The sequence below is a fragment of the Myxocyprinus asiaticus genome, chromosome 38 (genome assembly GCF_019703515.2).
Source record: "Myxocyprinus asiaticus isolate MX2 ecotype Aquarium Trade chromosome 38, UBuf_Myxa_2, whole genome shotgun sequence".
Lineage (NCBI taxonomy): Eukaryota > Metazoa > Chordata > Actinopteri > Cypriniformes > Catostomidae > Myxocyprinus > Myxocyprinus asiaticus.
Genome location: NC_059381.1, coordinates 5,134,389 through 5,153,695, shown reverse-complemented (window position 1 = coordinate 5,153,695; position 19,307 = coordinate 5,134,389). Strand labels below are relative to the sequence as shown.

Below are 19,307 nucleotides of genomic sequence, written 5' to 3'. Positions count from 1 at the left end.
CATTCCAAACTGGGAGAAAAGGGGATTATAAAGTAAAAAAATAAATAAAAACAATAAATGTGAGATATAAAAATGTGTAATCTATAAAATGCAAATTTAGCCTAAATCACTCAGTAGTTATTAAAAAGCTATTGCTCAGTAATTGTCTCAAGCAAGAGAAGATGTTTGTATGTACATGTACAATATACAAAAGAGCAAAGTTCCAAAAAACCCTTACAGAAGTGTTCTTTTTACATAATTCAAAAGTAATGTAATACATTTTACATAACACGACTTATGTGGAGCTGATTTTCATCAAGGCTGTGCTGAATAGATCAGCAGTTTTATAATCAATGAATATCAAGGATGCAGATTACATTAGACTTTCTTTCTTGTGCTCACATCACCCCGGCTGATGTAAGTGGTCATGATTGTCCCGTTTTCCATTTAAACTCATCAGTTTTCCTCTTCCTGTTCTACATCTAACTGGTCAGAGCCGCTGGTGAGAAGCTGTCCACCTGGAGTGAACACACCCATATGCTGAGTCCTTATGACCCTAAAACACACATATCATGAGTCATAATGCTGTACAGACAAACTTATGGCCATTGAATACACAAATGATGAGGCACTGTGATGTCATAATGCACACATTAAACTCAAAAGACCACAATACACAAGACACCAGTTTTTGCACAAAAGGAATGGAAAAATGGTACAGAAAACTACAGTTTGTTATGAGAAAAGCTCAAGTATCATTTGTTTGTACATGTGTCTTGTTTTGATATTTTGTTGTCTTTTATCTGCAATGAAATCTAGACATTTTTAAGTGTCCATATACTTTTTTGGGACCACTATTTATCCTTAACATTCTCAACCATCCACCAATGGTAATGCAATACAAAATAATCAAATCTAAAATACGATTATTTGCTCGGTTTATACTGAACTAAATACCAAGCCTCACCCTCAAAAACAAATCTGTTTTTGTGTGCTCACCTGCATCCCAGTAACAGAAAAACTTAAACAGGCCACGTTTCCCAAGTGTCCCTGTAATATCGTGACCTCTTTTCCATCCCGGAGTTTCCAAACTCTAACTGACTGATCCCAGGAACATGTAGCCTGCAGTGAACCAAAAGAAAAAGGAGGCGATGTAGCACATACTAAACAGTTTAAAAACAAATCACACAAACAGTGAGAATGTGAGTGAATGAGTCATACCACAAACTGTGAATCTGATGAGAATGAGCTGCTCTGGACAGCTGCAGTGTGACCCAACAACTCATGAACCATCTCAACGGACTGAAATATCAAACAACAGGAACAAATCACAGAGCTTTTTAACATAACAGTAAAAGAGGGTACATTCTTCACTTGGTGCACTCAAGAGACACCTGTAACCAGCACAACAGAAAGTGCACTCACTTAAAAAATGGCTTATAAGCTTTTCACACTACACTTAACCAAACTCATAACTTTTGTAATTATAAAAGGGGCACAAATTGTCCTGCCAAAGGTAACCATTGACCCAAATGCACCATGTACATCTCCCAGATGTCTGTTTAACTATCTTATTCTGATCAAGAAGTGTGGCTTACTTTACTGTTTGTGGTCATTTTTGACCAGAAACAGTACAGGTGTAACTGTTTTTTTTTTATTTAATTATTATTATTATTTTATTTTTTGGTAAAGAAATGATCAAATAAAATTATGCTCTCGTTTTGGGATTTTATGTTTTTATTTTTATTATTATTATTATTTTTTAGGTCTTATTTACATATTAATTTCTTTATTTTAAAAGTCATTTGCATATGGAAATAAGCTAATTTATGTAACTTTACTACAGTAAAAACCTAGTTGAAACATGAAGAAAATGTGAGATTATCTCTTGTATTAGGGGCAGATTGCTTCTATCTGATGAAAAAAGAAAAATAACTTGACTTGAAAATCATGTTATGACAATAATAGCCAGTAGATGGCTGCAGTGTTCTATGCAGCAACCTACTGTTTAGTAATTCTAAATTATATGCATTTGGATATATATTTAGACATTATCAAACTATTGTGTGCGTGTGTGTGTGTGTGTGTGTGTGTGCTCTGTTCTGCATTCTGCCTTCTGGCTGTGTTAGTCTCACCTATTTATTTCTGTGTGTGTGTGTGTGTGTGTTGTGTTCTGTGTTTTGCCTTCTGGCTGTCTCACCCATTTCCGTGTGTTTGTGTGTATACGTGTGGGTGTGTGTGTGTCTGCATTGTGGGTGTGTTATGGTTTCACATCCTCATGTATGTGTGTGTTCTTTATTGTGGCTGATTTATATTTATTTTATTTGATAAACTAAACAAATTCCACTGTGTTATAGAATCACCAGTTCATTTGTGTGTGTGTGTGTGTGTGTGTGTGTGTGTGTGTTTTGCACTCTGCATGTTGTATAGTCTTACCACTTCATTTTGTGTTTGTGTGTGTTCTTCATTGTGGCTGATTTATAGATTTTATTTTACAAAATAAAAAAATACTCTGCGTTATAGTATCACAAATTCTTGTGTGTGTGTATGTGTGTGTGTGTGTGTGTGTGTGTGTGTGTGTGTTTGTGTGTGTTCTTCATTGTGGCTGATTTATAGATTTTATTTTACAAAATAAAAAAATACTCTGCGTTATAGTATCACAAATTCTTGTGTGTGTGTATGTGTGTGTGTGTGTGTGTGTGTGTGTGTGTGCATGTGTGTTTTGCACTCTGCATGTTGTATAGTTTTACCCCTTCATTTTGTGTGTGTGTTTGTTTTACATTGTGGCTGATTTATAGATTTTATTTGACAAAATAAAAAAGAAAATGCTCTGTGTTATAGTGTCACCAGTTCATTTGTGTGTGTGTGTGTGTGTGTGTGTGTGTGTGTTTGTTTTGCATTGTGGCTGATTTATAAATTGCATTTGACTAATACATTTTAAAATGATAAAATGTTTAGACCATTAATTTACTATGGTCTGTCAATTTTAACCATGCACTGAAAAGGTGTGGCTTTTTTTTTTTTTTTTTTTTTACCAACCACTTAGACTGATCACATCAAGTTAAAAAATGTTGTGTGTTCAGATGGCAAGTGGAGCAAAAGTCACCAAGCCTTGAACCCCTCAGATAAAGGAAACCATTTTTATTACATCGGGAAAATGGATTTCGGTCAAAAATGACCGAACAAGGTTAAGAGCGTGTCATCTGGAATACATCGCTTTCTAATTAACATCTAAAAAACATTTTTAAAAAAAGCAGATTTACAAACAGTCTCAATCATAAATGGCTCAAAGACATCTGCTGAATGTTTTATTGACATCCGTCAATACGTCTAAAAGATGTATTGCAGATGACCAAACAACCTAAAAACTACGTCTTCCAGATGAAAACAGACATATCAAATAGAAGTCTGGGTGTACTTGTGCTATCAGTTAATGTTAACCCGAGTTTCTGATATAACACTTCACCTCGATAGCACTCGTACATCACCCATCCGCAGGGTTGGGAGGGTTACTTTTGAAATGTATTCCACTACAGATTACAGAATACATGCTGTAAAATGTAATTTGTATTCCATTAGATTACTCAAGGTCAGTAACGTATTCTAAATACTTTGGATTACTTCTTCAGCACTGGTAGATATTTTCACTTGTTTTGACTATAAAAACTCTGCCAGTACAGTAAGACAAAATACACATGTTAAAAATACATTCTCTGAAAAACCTAAATATCTTATGCATTGTTGTTTCTAAAACAAGATAAATCAAACTGATCTTGTTTTAAGGATTTTTAGATATTTTTACATGAAAACAATAAAAAAATTATTATCAAAAATATGATTTTTGCCCTAATATCAAAGGTCTTACTCGAAAAAAAGAAATTATGATCCAACGTGAATTTCTATTATTTTTTTTCTCCCATTTTCTCTCCAATTTGGAATGCCCAATTCCCAATGTGCTCTAAGTCCTTATGGTGGCGTAGTGACTCGCCTCAATCCGGGTGGCGGAGGACGAATCTCAGTTGCCTCCGCGTCAATCCGTGCATCTTATCACGTGGCTTGTTGAGCGCATTACCGTGGAGACCTAGCACATGCAGAGGCTTCACGCTATTCTCCGCGGCATCCATGCACAACTCAGCACGCGCCCCACCGAGAGCGAGAACCACATTATAGCGACCACGAGGAGGTTACCCCATGTGACTCTACCCTCCCTAGCAACCGGGCCAATTTGGTTGCTTAGGAGACCTGGCTGGAGTCACTCAGCATGCCCTGGATTCGAACTCGTGACTCCAGGGGTGGTAGTCAGCGTCAATACTTGCTGAGCTACCCAGGCTACACAAACGGGTTAAGCCGTTGCATACCGTCTCCAGGACATGAGCGAGGTCTGAGTTGGGATGGCAAGTGGGGTGCCAAACTCATTTTTAGGGTGGCATCTGCCACCCCGTGCCACCCTTCTGGCCCGACCCCTGCGTTTAAACTTAATATTTTTTGAGATTTCTATCTTTTTCAGTTTGCAAAAGAAATCATTGTCAACAATTAGGCCTACTGCTGCACACTGCATTGTTGTGTAATTGATAAACAACTTTGATTCAATTAATTCTTTGTGCCCCTTTGTGTCCACTAACTGTGGCTATGTGTTTGGCACACGTTGTGTTCCATAGGTAAAGTTTACTGTCATCACATCACGTGAGCAGTATCTGACAGTCAGGCGAGAACACGCAGTAGTTCACTGGAGGAACAGGTGAGAAATGGACATTAAGGTGAGAAAAAAATATATAATGTTCTTCTGTAATAACACTACAGTTTAACTATAAAATACAGAAAAATGAAGAAAATCAAATAAATAAATACATTTCTAGAATACATAGAAATGAAGAATATATACATAATATCAAAGCCTACCTCTTTGTTATGTCTGGAAAAATATCTAATGTTAGATATAATGGTATCTGAAGTTCTCAGAGGGATGGCGCCACATGCCTCTTTATGCATGAGAAAACATTTCAGCAATGTCAAATATGGCCTAAATAAATAAACATAGCCTAATATAAGATGCCTTTATATCAGATACATGGCTGCAGTGGTTAGTGTTACAGCTCAGTTTAGGTCAAGTTCTTTTTTTGTTGGGGATTTTCTCCCCTTTTCTCTCCAATTTGGCATGCCCAGTTCCCAACACGCTCTAGGTCCTCTCATGGTGGTGTAGTGACCCGCCTCAATCCGGGTGGCGGAGGATGAATCTCAGTTGCCTCCGCATTTGACTCAGTCAATCCGTGCATCTTATCATGTGGCTTGTTGAGCGAATTACCGCAGAGACCTAGCGCATGTGGAGGCTTCACGCTATTCTCCGCGGCATCCACGCACAACTCACCACGCACCCCACCGAGAGCGAGAACCACATTATAGCAACCACAAGGAGGTTACCCCATGTGACTCTACCCTCCCTAGCAACCGGGCCAATTTGGTTGCTTAGGAGACCTGGCTGGAGTCACTCAGCACACCCTGGATTTGAACTCGTGACTCCAGGGGTGATAGTCAGCGTCAATACTCACTGAGCTACCCAGGCCCCAATGTGAATTTTCTTGAATTTTCTTTTTTGTAATTAACATTTTTTATTGATTCAAAGAAAAAACACAACAGAGAAAAACACAACATATACACACCGAATCAACATTTAACTTTTAACCCTCATTAACATCCCTCCCCAAACACCAACCCCACCCTACCTCAAAAAACACCCCTGTGGTCACATAAAATAATACACACACACACAAACAATAAAATAAAAAATAAATAAATAAAAATAAATAAAAAATAAAATATATAATAAACGTGCATAATTAAACTAAACATCTCCCTCCTCATCCCTTCCCCTAGAGTCCTCCAAAACTGCCAAATACCTACCCCACTTCCTGAAAAATAAGTCCTCCAGCCCCAGCCTTTCATCTATCATCTTCTCATAAGCCGCCACCCTCCCCATCTCCGCACACCACTCCAGAAATGGTGGCACTCTGTCTGACTTCCATCCCCTTAAAATAATTTGTCTGCCAATAATCACGCCAGTCAGAACCCAATTTTTTATATATCTGTCCCCTGAATTTATAACTTCCCCATCACCAAAATGCAAAGTCTGGGGCAAAGTAAAATTTGAGTGCCCAGAATGTCACGCAAATAATTCTGAATCTTTAACCAAAAATCTTGGATCTTAACGCATCCCCAGAAAACATGGGTTGTGTCTCCAACTTCTGACTGGCATCGCCAGCAGGTGGGTGTGTCTTTAAGACCAAGCCTATATAATCTAGAAGGGGTCCAATAAAATCTTTGTAAAATCTTAAATTGCATAAGGCAAACCCTTGCATCTCTAGATGCAGACTTGACATTTTTCAGTTCTTGAATTTTCTTGATAAAATATATGATTGTGCCTGGTAACATGTGCATGTAAAATGGCTAGAAATAGCATTTTAGCTTAGCGTAAAGCTGATAATTTACACAAGGTTTATTTCTATTTCTTCTGCTCCAAACTTACTTCAAACTTACTTCTCTGTCTGCTCGTATGAATGTATCACATCATAAGAAAATGTTTCACCGCTGTTCAAATGCACTTTGGATCGCATCATTTATGTCTACATTTTTCCATCTGAAAGGACTAAATATTAAATGAAACAAATGACAATAAAATGCAAAGTAATCTCTTCAGTAATCAAAATACTTTTTGAATGTAACTGTATTCTAATTACCAATGATTTAAATTGTAACTGTAGTGGAATACAGTTACTTATATTCTGTATTTTAAATACGTAATCCCGTTACATGTATTCCGTTACTCCCCAACCCTGCCCATCCGGCCGCCATCTTGGGAACGCTCCCAAACAGTTATTTTCTAAGGATACAAGTGGCATAAAAATATAGTTACTATCTACTTGAATAGGGAAAGACCGAAATCTCGAAAACAGTTAGTCAAGATTACGATCAAATCACATATTTCAACTCAGCAGAAAAATCTGAAAACACTGGCATTATAAATTGTGCTTCTTTAGCTCAGACCACTCTAAAAAGCTATATTTTTCAGGCCGGTCTAGCTGAGTTGACTGACAGGCAATGTCTGTATCTAAAAGGTGATTGAATTTTAACCTGTGAGGATGGACTTCCTTTTCTACCTCCACAATATTGTTCCAATTTCTCCTATTATTTTAATACAAGTGCTCCGTCTCGGGCTAAATAGTCTCTGCATTCACTCAGCATCACATGTATTAGGGGGCGTACGCTGTCACAGAAGCGCAAAGAGACGTACATATGATATACGCCTCTATATCATTTTATTTTAAATTGTACTACTGCTTGCAAAAAAACTATTTAATTAATACAACGTTTCAGTCATGCGACCTTCGTCAGGTATTTGTATTAATTCAATTGTTTATTCGCAAGCAGCAGCAGTGTGTGGGATTTGTTTCTTGTTTATTTACTTCAGTTATTTTTCCTACGCACCTGCTGATAATATATCAGGTGTGCCTTGGTTTTTTCTTCTTATTTTAAATTCTACAAAATTCTATTTTAAAAATGTGTACTCCCAAGTAATGTACATAAAAGTATTTAACTTAATGGAAAGAGTTAGTAACTGTAATCTGATTACTAGAATTCAACGTGTCATGTGTTCACTGCTTTTTTGTCTTAAAATAATTAGATTACAATAGCTAATTACTTGCATACTATATGTGGAAAAATCTATTAAAAAAAAAAGGCCTATGTTTATATACAGTACGGTAGGGTGAGATGGGGGAAGATGCCCCTCTGGTGTAAGATATCCCCCCCCCCCAACTTTAATTTTCCTCTTGATCACATATGGCATCAAAACTAACTTTAGTATATTTATAAATTTCATGTGCACTACTTCATGTTGATAGTTCATCTGAGCAATAGTATTTTTGAGACTAATCCCATCGGAACAGTTTTTAAGTAAACTGATCTAATTTTCTTATATTTGAAAATAGTGAACTGTGTCTTTATATTACGTTAAATATGAAAAGTTTGTATGTATATTTGTTCATGGGGGACTTAAGGGCAGAATAATTAACTTAGATTTGAGGAAAAAAATATGCCATTTTTATTCTGAAGTTAAAATTGTACTCTTGGGGTAAGATTGCCCCATCAGAATGGGGCAAAATGCCCCCATGGGCATCTTGCCTCCAAATATTTGGTTGCTAGATAATGTTAAAGAAACAAGTAATTTAATGATTTGATGAATACACAAAGTTGCATTTCAGATACTTTTCTGTGATTGTGATTTTGTACTTTGAGTTGTGATTATGAAACATTTGAGTAAATGTATTCAAATTTAATTGTCAAGATTTTAAGTAATGACATATTTTTCCAAAAAACAAAAATTATTAGGATTAATTTGGCCTGTAGATAATATATTATGTGAAGATTAGGTGACAGCTGGGGTAAGATACCCCCGGGGAGCTTCTTGTCCCAATGGTGGGGCAAGATGGCCCCCTTTCATAATTTGTATTTTTGTGAGGTTACAGCTAAATTGTCATTTTTTTCCATTTGAATACCATTATTTTGGGTGATGCATAATAATCCCATACATGCTAAACTCGTATATAAATGTGTGTCTACTGAGGCAGAATATCCTACCAGACAGGGGTGGAATGTTGTTATGGACCATGCGCAACACAGACGGGTTAAGCCGTTGCATACCGTCTCCAGGACACGAACGAGGTCTGAGTTGGGATGGCAAGTGGGGTGGCAAAGCTCATTTTTAGGGTGGCATCTGCCATCCCGTGCCACCCTTCTGGCCCCACCCCTGCTTTTAATCTTAATATTTTTTGAGATTTCTATCCTTTTCAGTTTGCAAAAGAAATCGTCAACAATTAGGCCTACTGCTGCACACTGCATTGTTGTGTAATTGATAAACAAACTTTGATTCAATTAATTCTTTGTGCCCCTTTGTGTCCACTAACTGTGGCTATGTGTTTGGCACACGTTGTGTTCCATAGGTAAAGTTTACTGTCATCACATCACGTGAGCAGTATCAGACAGTCAGGCGAGAACACGCAGTAGTTCACTGGAGGAACAGGTGAGAAATGGACAGTAAGGTGAGAAAAAAATATATATAATGTTCTTCTGTAATAACACTACAGTTTAACTATAAAATACAGAAAAATGAAGAAAATCAAATAAATAAATACATTTCTAGAATACATAGAAATGAAGAATATATACATAATATCAAAGCCTACCTCTTTGTTATGTCTGGAAAAATATCTAATGTTAGATATAATGGTATCTGAAGTTCTCAGAGGGATGGTGCCACATGCCTCTTTATGCATGAGAAAACATTTCAGCAATGTCAAATATGGCCTAAATAAATAAACATAGCCTAATATAAGATGCCTTTATATCAGATACATGGCTGCAGTGGTTAGTGTTACAGCTCAGTTTAGGTCAAGTTTTTAATTTTTTTGGATTTTCTCCCGTTTTCTCCCCAATTTGGCATGCCCAGTTCCCAACACGCTCTAGGTCCTCTCATGGTGGTGTAGTGACCCGCCTCAATCCGGGTGGCGGAGGACGAATCTCAGTTGCCTCCGCATCTGAGACAGTCAATCCGTGCATCTAATCATGTGGCTTGTTGAGCGCATTACCGCGGAGACATAGCGCGTGTGGAGGCTTCACGCTATTCTCCGCGGCATCCATGCACAACTCACCACGCGCCCCACCAAGAGCGAGAACCACATTATAGCGACCATGAGGAGGTTAACGTTTTGTTTGGGTTTTAAGTGTTGCTATATCCAGAGATACGGTCTCTTGAGTGTCTGTGCTTCTCTCATGAAAATTCGTACATATTTTACAAGTTGGCTATTTCGTATGATTTCATACAAGGTTTTTTCCGGAAAGTATTCACAGCGCTTCACTTTTTCCACATTTTGTTATGTTACAGCCTTATTCCAAAATGGATTAAATTCATTATTTTCCTCAAAATTCTACAAACAACACCCCATAATGACAACTGTGGCAGCGGGGGCATGGTCAAGCATATCTCCGGAAAGAGAGAAAGCGGTAAGGGCGCTTACACCTGAGCTAAATTATGTCTAACACCTGTCTCTAATTTCAGTAAGCACGGGGAGAGCGGATAAATAGAGCCACACCGCAAGTAGAAAAGGGAGATAGAGCCTGGGCACCACAGAGCCGAACAGGAAGCAAGAGTTTTGTGATGATGAGAGTTTTATTTTGATGAAGCGGTGTGTGATTAAAGTTCAATATTGCAAAGAGAAAAATAAACCCTTACCTGAACCAGGAAAGCTGCTTCTCGCCTCCTCTTTACACTGGTGCAGAAGCCCGGGAATTGAAGTTTGGGTTGAAAATGGATGGAAGTCGTCCCGTAGAGTCCTCCCAGTTGGCGGAGATCCTCCAAGCCCTCGCCAGCCTACATCAGAGCCACCAACAGACACTGCTTGAGCTCCGACAAGACCAAGATTGCCGGACCAAGAAGCCGAGGACCGGCAGGTGATCCGGAGCCTCCTCAGCCAGAAGGCGTCCTCAGCCGCGACCCCGGATGCTCCCACGCCGTTACCCCCGCCAGCTTTACAGAAAATGGGGGCGGCGGACGACCCCTAGGCCTTCCTGGATTTGTTTGAGCGGACCGCCGAGATCTGGGGTTGGCCGCTCGGCCAATGGGCAGCCCGACTGATCCCACTATTGTCCGGGGAAGCCCAGCTCGCGGCTCAACAACTGCCAGCGACGAGCCTCCTGGCCTACGGAGATTTAAAGAGAGCCATCTTGCAACGGGTTGGTCGCACTCCGGAGGAAAGTCGTCAACTCCTTCGGAGCTTGAAGTTGGAGAGCTCCGACCGCCCGTTTGCCTTCGCCCAGCGGCTCCGTGACGCTTGCCGAAGATGGCTGCTAGCGGGGGACCGCGACATCGATGGAGTTATCGACCAGGTGGTACTGGAGCAATTCACACATCGACTGCTAAAAGGGACGGCGGAGTGGGTCCAGTGCCACCGCCCGGCGTCGTTGGAGGAAGCTGTCCGGCTTGCGGAGGACCACATGGCGGCGATCCCCAGGGCGGAAGAGACCTCCTACATTTTTTCTCCTTCCTCTGTTTCTTCCCCCTCCCCTCTCTCCTCTCATTCTGCTCTCTCTCCAGGTCCCGTTCCTGCCCCATGCAGACGAGGAGGACTTCAGCCCCTGAGACCAGTTCCCTGGGTGTGGGAGGCGACACCTACCCCTATCCCAATGCCCCGCCGCTCTCCCCCTCAGGGGGGGCGCCCGCCGATGCAAGTGCGGGCGTAGCACCTGGGCCGGCCTGCTGGAGGTGCGGAGACCCGAGCCACTTCCGAGATCAGTGCCCTCTGATGGAGCTGGGGACGGTGGTGTGGGTTACTGACCCACAGGCTGCCCCCGACTGGGCCGGAGCGTACCGGATATCGGTAAGTGTCAAGGGGGGTACTCACCAGGCATTGGTGGACACAGGGTGTAATCAAACCACTATCCACCAACGCCTGGTTCAACCCGAGGCATTGGTCACAACTAAAACGGTGAAGGTGAAATGTGTACACAGGGATATTCACAAGTATCCGGTGGTGACCCTGACGATTAAATTTCGGGGGAAAAAGCATAGAGTGGAGACTGCGGTTAGTTCCCGCCTCACCCATCCGCTGCTCCACGTCATAATGACGAGAGAGGGGGAGAGGCTGCAGCCCCTTCTCAGGGAATTCCCTGACGGGGATTTCCCTTTGGAGCAGTCGCGAGACGAAACCCTCAAACACGCCTTTGACCAAGAGAGAGTCATCGATGGTCAACGACTCCAGCCGGACATCGCCCTCTCATACCCTTATTTTGCAATTATAAATGAGCGGTTGTATAGAGTGACACAGGACACTTGGACCAAAGAGGATACAACCCAACTCTTGATTCCAAGGAGCCGTCGGGAAATGGTATTCCAGGCGGCTCATTATAATCCCATGGCGGGTCACCTAGGAGAAAGGAAAACACTGAACCGTCTAATAGCCCGTTTCTATTGGCCGGGCATTGGCGGCGATGTCCGCAGGTGGTGTGCGGCATGCCGCGAATGCCAACTGGTTAACCCACCGGCCACCCCAAAAGCGCCATTGCGCCCTCTCCCTTTGATCGAGGTCCCCTTTGAGAGAATTGGAATGGACCTCGTCGGGCCATTAGAACGGTCAGCACATGGACATCGCTTTGTATTGGTCCTAGTGGACCAATCCGGAAGCCGTGCTTCTTCGCAACATCTCAGCACGCAGTGTTGCGGAGGCACTCTTCAAAATAATCTCCCGGGTGGGGATTCCAAAAAGAAATCCTCACCGATCAGGGCACAACATTTATGTCACGGACACTACGCGAACTGTACGAGTTGTTAAATATTAAATCGATTCGCACCAGTGTATACCATCCTCAAACGGATGGCCTGGTGGAACGATTTAATAAAACCCTCAAAAACATGATTCGTAAGTTCGTACACGACGATGCTAGAAATTGGGATAAATGGCTCGACCCCCTGTTATTTGCAGTACGAGAGGTCCCGCAAGCCTCCACTGGCTTCTCTCCATTCGAACTGCTGTATGGGCGACGACCACGCGGCGTGCTTGATGTATTGCGAGAAGCCTGGGAGGAGGAACCTTCAAACAGTAAAAATGAAATTCAGTATGTTCTTGATCTTAGAGCAAAACTCCACACTTTGGGACAGCTAACACAGGAGAATTTGCTCCAAGCTCAAGAATGACAGCGCCGACTGTATGACAGGGGAACTCAGCTAAGGGAATTTGCACCGGGAGATAAAGTGCTTGTATTGCTTCCCACATCAAGCTCTAAATTACTCGCCAAGTGGCAAGGACCCTTTGAGGTCACACGACGAGTGGGAGATCTCGATTATGAGGTTAAACGAACCAATAGAAGGGACGCACGTCAAATATACCACCTCAATCTCCTGAAATTGTGGAGGGAGGCGGTTCCCGTGACGTTGGCTACGGTAGTTCCCGAGAAGGCGGAGCTCGGACCGGAGGCGAGTTCAAAACATAAACAGTTCACCCCAGTCATTTGCGGAGACCACCTCTCACCGAGCCAACTCACGGAGGTTGCTAGGTTGTAACAGGAGTTTGCAGATGTGTTCTCCCCTCTACCGGGATGTACAAACCTCATCCATCACCACATCGAGACCGAGCCGGGGGTCGTGGTACTTAGCCGCCCCTATCGATTACCCAAACACAAGAAAAAAATCTTTTGGGAAGAATTAGATGCAATGCTTGATATGGGGGTAATAGAAGAATCCCAGAGTGATTGGTCCAGCCCAGTTGTTCTAGTGCCTAAGAGCGACGGGTCTGTACGATTCTGTGTGGATTATAGAAAAGTCAACGCGGTGTCTAAATTTGATGCATATCCAATGCCTCGCGTTGATGAGTTGCTCGATCGGTTGGGCACTGCTCGTTTTTATTTGACATTGGATTTGACGAAGGGTTATTGGCAGATCCCCTTGACACCAATTTCCCGTGAGAAAACCGCCTTCTCCACACCGTTTGGATTACACCAATTTGTGACACTTCCGTTCGGTTTGTTTGGAGCCCCGGCTACGTTTCAGCGTCTCATGGACCGAATCCTCAGACCGCATTCAGCTTACGCCGCTGCCTATTTAGATGACATCATCATTTATAGCAATGATTGGCAGCGATATATGCAACATCTGAGGGCGGTTCTGAGATCGCTGCGCCAAGCAGGACTCACAGCGAACCCGAAGATGTGCGCGATTGGATGGGTGGAGGTACGGTACCTGGGGTTCCACTTGGGCCACGGGCAGGTGCGTCCCCAAATTGACAAGACAGCGGCGATTGCGACCTGCCCGAGACCCAAGACCAAAAAGGGGGTGAGACAGTTCCTGGGGCTGGCTGGCTATTATAGAAGGTTCGTACCTAATTATTCGGACGTCACCAGCCTGCTGACTGATCTCACTAAAAAGGGAGCTCCAGATCCGGTCTGGTGTCAGCGGGCGTTCATGCAAGTTAAAGCTGCACTTTGCGGGGGGGGCGCTTTTACATTCACCTGACTTCTCTCTCCCTCTTGTTTTACAGACAGATGCTTCAGACAGGGGGCTGGGGGCCGTACTCTTGCAGGTGGTGGAGGGGGAGGAGCGCCGGTGCTGTACATTAGCCATAAGCTCTCGTTAAGGGAAACTAAGTACAGCACCGTGGAAAAGGAATGAATCACCATCAAGTGGGTGGTCCTCACTCTCCGATACTACCTGCTGGGGCGGGCCTTCACCCTCTGCTCGGATCACGCCCCACTCCAGTGGCTCCACCGCATGAAAGATACTAATGCCCGGATCACCCGTTGGTATCTGGCTCTTCAGCTGTTTAAGTTCAAGGTGGTCCACAGACCGGGGGTGCAGATGGCTGTTGCCGACTTCCTTTCCAGGAATGGGGGGGAGTGGTAGGCAGGCCGGATGCCGCCCCGGCCTGAGTCGGGCGGTGGGGATATGTGGCAGCGGGGGCATGGTCAAGCATCTCTCCGGAGAGAGAAAAAGCGGTAAGGGCGCTTACACCTGACCTGAACCAGGAAAGCTGCTTCTCGCCTCCTCTTTACAACAACGTGAAAGAAGTTTTTTTGAAATCTTTGCAAATTTATTAAAAATAAAAAACAAAAAAAATCTCATGTACATAAGTATTCACAGCCTTTGCCATGACACTCAATTGAGCTCAGGTGCATCCACTGTTTCCACTGATCATCCTTGAGATGTTTCTACAACTTGATTGGAGTCCACCTGTGTTATATTCAGTTGATTGGACATGATTTGGAAAGGCACACACCTGTCTATATAAGGTCCCACCGTTAACAGTGCATGTCAGAGCACAAACCAAGCCATGAAGTCCAAGGAATTGTCTGTAGATCTCCGAGACAGGATTGTATCGAGGCACAGATCTGGGGAAGGGTACAGAAAAATTTCTGCAGCATTGAAGGTCCCAATGAGCACAGTGGCCTCCATCATCCGTAAATGGAAGAAGTTTGGAACCACCAGGACTCTTCCTAGAGCTGGCCGTCTGGCCAAACTGAGCAATCGGGGGAGAAGGGCCTTAGTCAGGGAGGTGACCAAGAACCCGATGGTCACTCTGACAGAGCTCCAGCATTTCTCTGTGGAGAGAAGAGAACCTTCCAGAAGAACAACCATCTCTGCAGCACTCCACTAATCAGGCCTGTATGGTAGAGTGGCCAGACGGAAGCCACTCCTCAGTAAAAGGCACATGACAACCCGCCTGGAGTTTGCCAAAATGCACCTGAAAGACTCTCAGACCATGAGAAACAAAGATTGAACTCTTTGGCCTGAATGGCAAGTGTCATGTCTGGAGGAAACCAGGCACCGCTCATCACCTGGCCAATACCATCCCTACAGTGAAGCATGGTGGTGGCAGCATCATGCTGTGGGGATGTTTTTCAGCGGCAGGAACTGGGAGACTAGTCAGGATCGAGGGAAAGATGAATGCAGCAGTGTACAGCAACATCCTTGATGAAAACCTGCTCCAGAGCGCTCTGGAGCTCAGACTGGGGCGAAGGTTCATCTTCCAACAGGATAACGACCCTAAGCACACAGCCAAGATAACAAAGGAGTGGCTCCGGGACAACTCTGTGAATGTCCTTGAGTGGCCCAGCCAGAGCCCAGACTTGAACCTGATTGAACATCTCTGGAGAGATCTGAAAATGGCTGTGGACCGATGCACCCCATCCAACCTGATGGAGCTTGAGAGGTCCTACAAAGAAGAATGGGAGAAACTGCCCAAAAATAGGTGTGCCAAGCTTGTAGCATCATACTCAAAAAGACTTGAGGCTGTAATTGGTGCCAAAGGTGCTTCAAATTATTGAGCAAAGGCTGTGAATACTTATGTACATTTGCAAAGATTTCAAACAAATTTCTTTCACATTGTCATTATGGGGTATTGTTTGTAGAATTTTGAGGAAAATAATGAATTTAGTCCATTTTGGAATAAGGCTGTAACATAACAAAATGTGGAAAAAGTGAAGCGCTGTGAATACTTTCCGGATGCACTGTATTTTTAACAGCATTTGTTAGTCTAATCTTGATAAATATTAATTTATCAAAATACTATTGTTCATTATTTATTCAGTTAGTTTATATAGCATTAACTAACATGATCATATACAACTTTTAATATAAAAAGCTAAAATTAGTAGGCCTATATGTAGAATTTAACATTAACCAAGACTAATGAAAGCTGTAAAAGTAAGCTTTCTACTGTTACCTGTTAATATAATATAATATAATATAATAGCCTTTCCTCCTGAATGGCTTAAAAAATCTAAACTTTGCAATAATTCATATTCCAAGAAATCAAATAATCAGCTAAACCAGCCCAAATGCATATGATGTTAAACCCAGATCTAAAGGTTTTACTGTAGATGTGATAAATCTAAACACTGTGAGTCTTCTCAGTTTAGGTTAGGGTTACAGCAAAAGGATTTGGCCTCTTCCTGCTATATGCGTCAGATGTGTGTACATGGAGTTCATGAGTACCTGTTCATGCATGTGTAAATATACTACGTGAGCCTTTAAATATTCAGATGTGTCACAATTCAGGGCTAAAAGTCATTTTCCCACAAATTCTACATGTCTGTCTTTGTCTCAGTTGTCCAATTAGTAAGAAAAAACATCTGTGTTCCACTCTCACAGTTTGAGAGTATTACTTACACAACAGCTCTGTAGGTTTTCTGTCTGGATATTTACTCTCAGCTGGAGGATGTTTCATAAGTTGTTTGCATGAAGTTCTCACAGTTAGTTTGCAGCAGTGGATGCGTGTTAGTCATTGACATGACAACATGACATTTTCACCTTTACTGAACAACAATCACTTTGATAGAAAACTCAACAGTTTTAAAAACATAAAAGAAACTGTGCCGCCTCTATTTGATGCTATTTTTGTTTAGCCATAGCTCATTTCTGTCCACGTAAGACGCACATAGGAGTTTCAGTTACTCAAAAGTATTCTTAGGACTGAAAGTAATTGGTTATCTGTATAAAACAAACATTTCCTTGCTGTCTTCAGAAGAGCAGTTGAAACAAAAGAAAGAAACACATCACAACAAATCATGAAAATTTATGAAATTATCTATTTTCCTATTCAGACTATGTCATGTTAATGGTAATGTTAATGAATTTCAATGCTTGTTTTAAGGACATTTTTGTTTACTTTTATACAATAAATAATTTTGGGACTGTGTTGGGTCATCACTTGGTTCCTGAGCAAAATCAACTACTGATATAGTGGAAAATAATCACTAGTTAAGCTCTTTCACCTGCATGGTTAAGGTTAGGGTTCAAATTAAATCAATTGTGTGCGTGCACGGATATGTGGGGGTGTGAAAAAATGCATGGGAGATTTTTCTAAGGCATTACATTTGAGGTCACATTTATGACAGGAGCTGGTCCTTTGTTCTAAGAAATAAAATCATCTCTCTCTATCTGTTTGTACCTTTGATACACATTTGAACTGTTCCAGTGTCATGCACAATGACAGCAGAACGCGCTAGTAACCATTATGCAAACAAATACACAAGAAGACCATCAAACAAACAACTGATGGAAAGTGAACGCATTTATAGGGCTTCAGTTGTTCTTTAATCTAGATCTGGTCAGGAAAGGAAAGACTAGAACTGCTGCTGTATGTCGCTCCCAAACTTTTGTTATCTCTTACAGCATTTCCTTTGCACTGCTGTGAATCTTACATGAACGCAATGTCAATAGGACAAGATATTAGCTTGAAAAATAGACACATGTATAGACCTACATTTTCAGTACATAATACCTGTAATTTCGACAAATGAATTCAAGACTTTGAGGAATAGGCGTACAGTGGATTCATGAGATCTTACAGAAGTAATTTTTTAATTGTTAAAGTACTTTCTTCTAATGCATTTTCCAGCTTAATTTGCAAAAACAACTAGGTTGTTGGCTATTCTTGTTCAAACTTATGACGCAGTTATGGTAACCACCTTTTTCCTGAATGCGGAAGTGTTTCATGATTCTTAAAGGATGCCTGCTTAAGTTTTCAGCAGTCTCTGTTGTTTTTTGTCAAAATTGTAAAAAAAAAAAAAAAAAAATAATAATACAAAAAAAGCAGTGGTTCTCAACTGGTTTTGCTTCAGAACCCAGATTTTACATTGGACATCAAGTGGAGACCCAAGTGAAAAACGTAACCTGTATTTAATGGAGCATGTGTTGCATTTTGTTTTTGTCATGCATAGTTTTGTTCTTTATTTTCAAGCATAAGGGCAAGTATCAAGTTGTTGAAGTCATAAGTCTTGGAGGTCCAGACTTTAAAGACCTTCATGTACAGTACATGCCCTTATATTTACAGTGCAGTGCCCTTATAAGTAGAGTTAAGACAATGGACTTTGTCAATGTTAAAAAAAAAAGGAGAGAAGTCCAGGTTTCAATCGCACTGCGAAAATATCTCATTGCAGATAAGCATATTTAGAACTTATATAGTGCCTAACACGAGCTTATCATTAAATTTCGCTTGGGTGGCAGCCAATATTTTTTAAATGGAGGCAGAACCATTTAACTTTTCTTTCCCTGCTGCTGTTCGCGACCCAATCCGAACAGACCTGCGACCCACTTTTGGGTTGCATCCCACCAGTTGAGAAACACTGCTTTAGAGAGTCGCGATGAACGTCTTTTTGGACAGTGCCTCACTCGCCAAAGTTTAAGGAGTGGGTGGATGACGTGAAGCTATGAACAAGGTTAGTTACGTTGATATCATTAACTTTGAGTTGCTATGACAGCCAACAACTGCACAAGTTGAGCCTGAACTAATTTTTACTCCTATTAACACTTAAAATGGTAAATAGGGGGGCAGACTAGCCCCTCCTTAGACCCAGCCATGTCCTATTGGTAGTTTTTTACGGAGACCAGAAAACAGCCCAGTGGCAATTAGAATCATCATGGCACCGCCCAGCTGTTAGTCAGGAAATCTGTGGATAGACATTATTCAGAGCAACCCCATATTTTAAATTTGATGGGATTGGAGTCACGTGATGCCATGCGAGTGAGATTCTATACACTCTGTTCCATAACTGTTCTAGGAGGACAATATGTCAAAGAATTAAAAATCCTCAGGCTAGGCCTGGGTAGCTCAGTGGTAAAAGAGGCTGGCTACCACCCTTGGAGTTCGCTAGTTTGAATCCAAGGGCGTGCTGAGTGACTCCAGCCAGGTCTCCTAAGCAACCAAATTGGCCCGGTTGCTAGGGAGGGTAGAGTCACATGGGGTAACCTCCTCATGGTCGCTATAATGTGGTTCATTCTCGGTGGGGCG

At 41.9% G+C, this 19,307-nt stretch overlaps 1 protein-coding gene across 1 annotated transcript; it reads right to left on the bottom strand.

The window, feature by feature from the left end:
• Nucleotides 1–419: 419 nt before the first annotated feature.
• On the bottom strand, nt 420–16,821 carry wdr38 (WD repeat domain 38). The gene is made up of 4 exons (XM_051677870.1): nt 16,685–16,821; nt 1,201–1,281; nt 979–1,101; nt 420–535 (listed from the first exon to the last, which is right to left on the bottom strand). Exons 2-4 carry the CDS (start codon nt 1,270–1,272, stop codon nt 470–472), a joined length of 261 nt encoding a protein of 86 aa, XP_051533830.1. The 5' UTR covers nt 1,273–1,281; nt 16,685–16,821; the 3' UTR covers nt 420–469.
• Between the last annotated feature and the right edge of the window lie 2,486 nt (nt 16,822–19,307).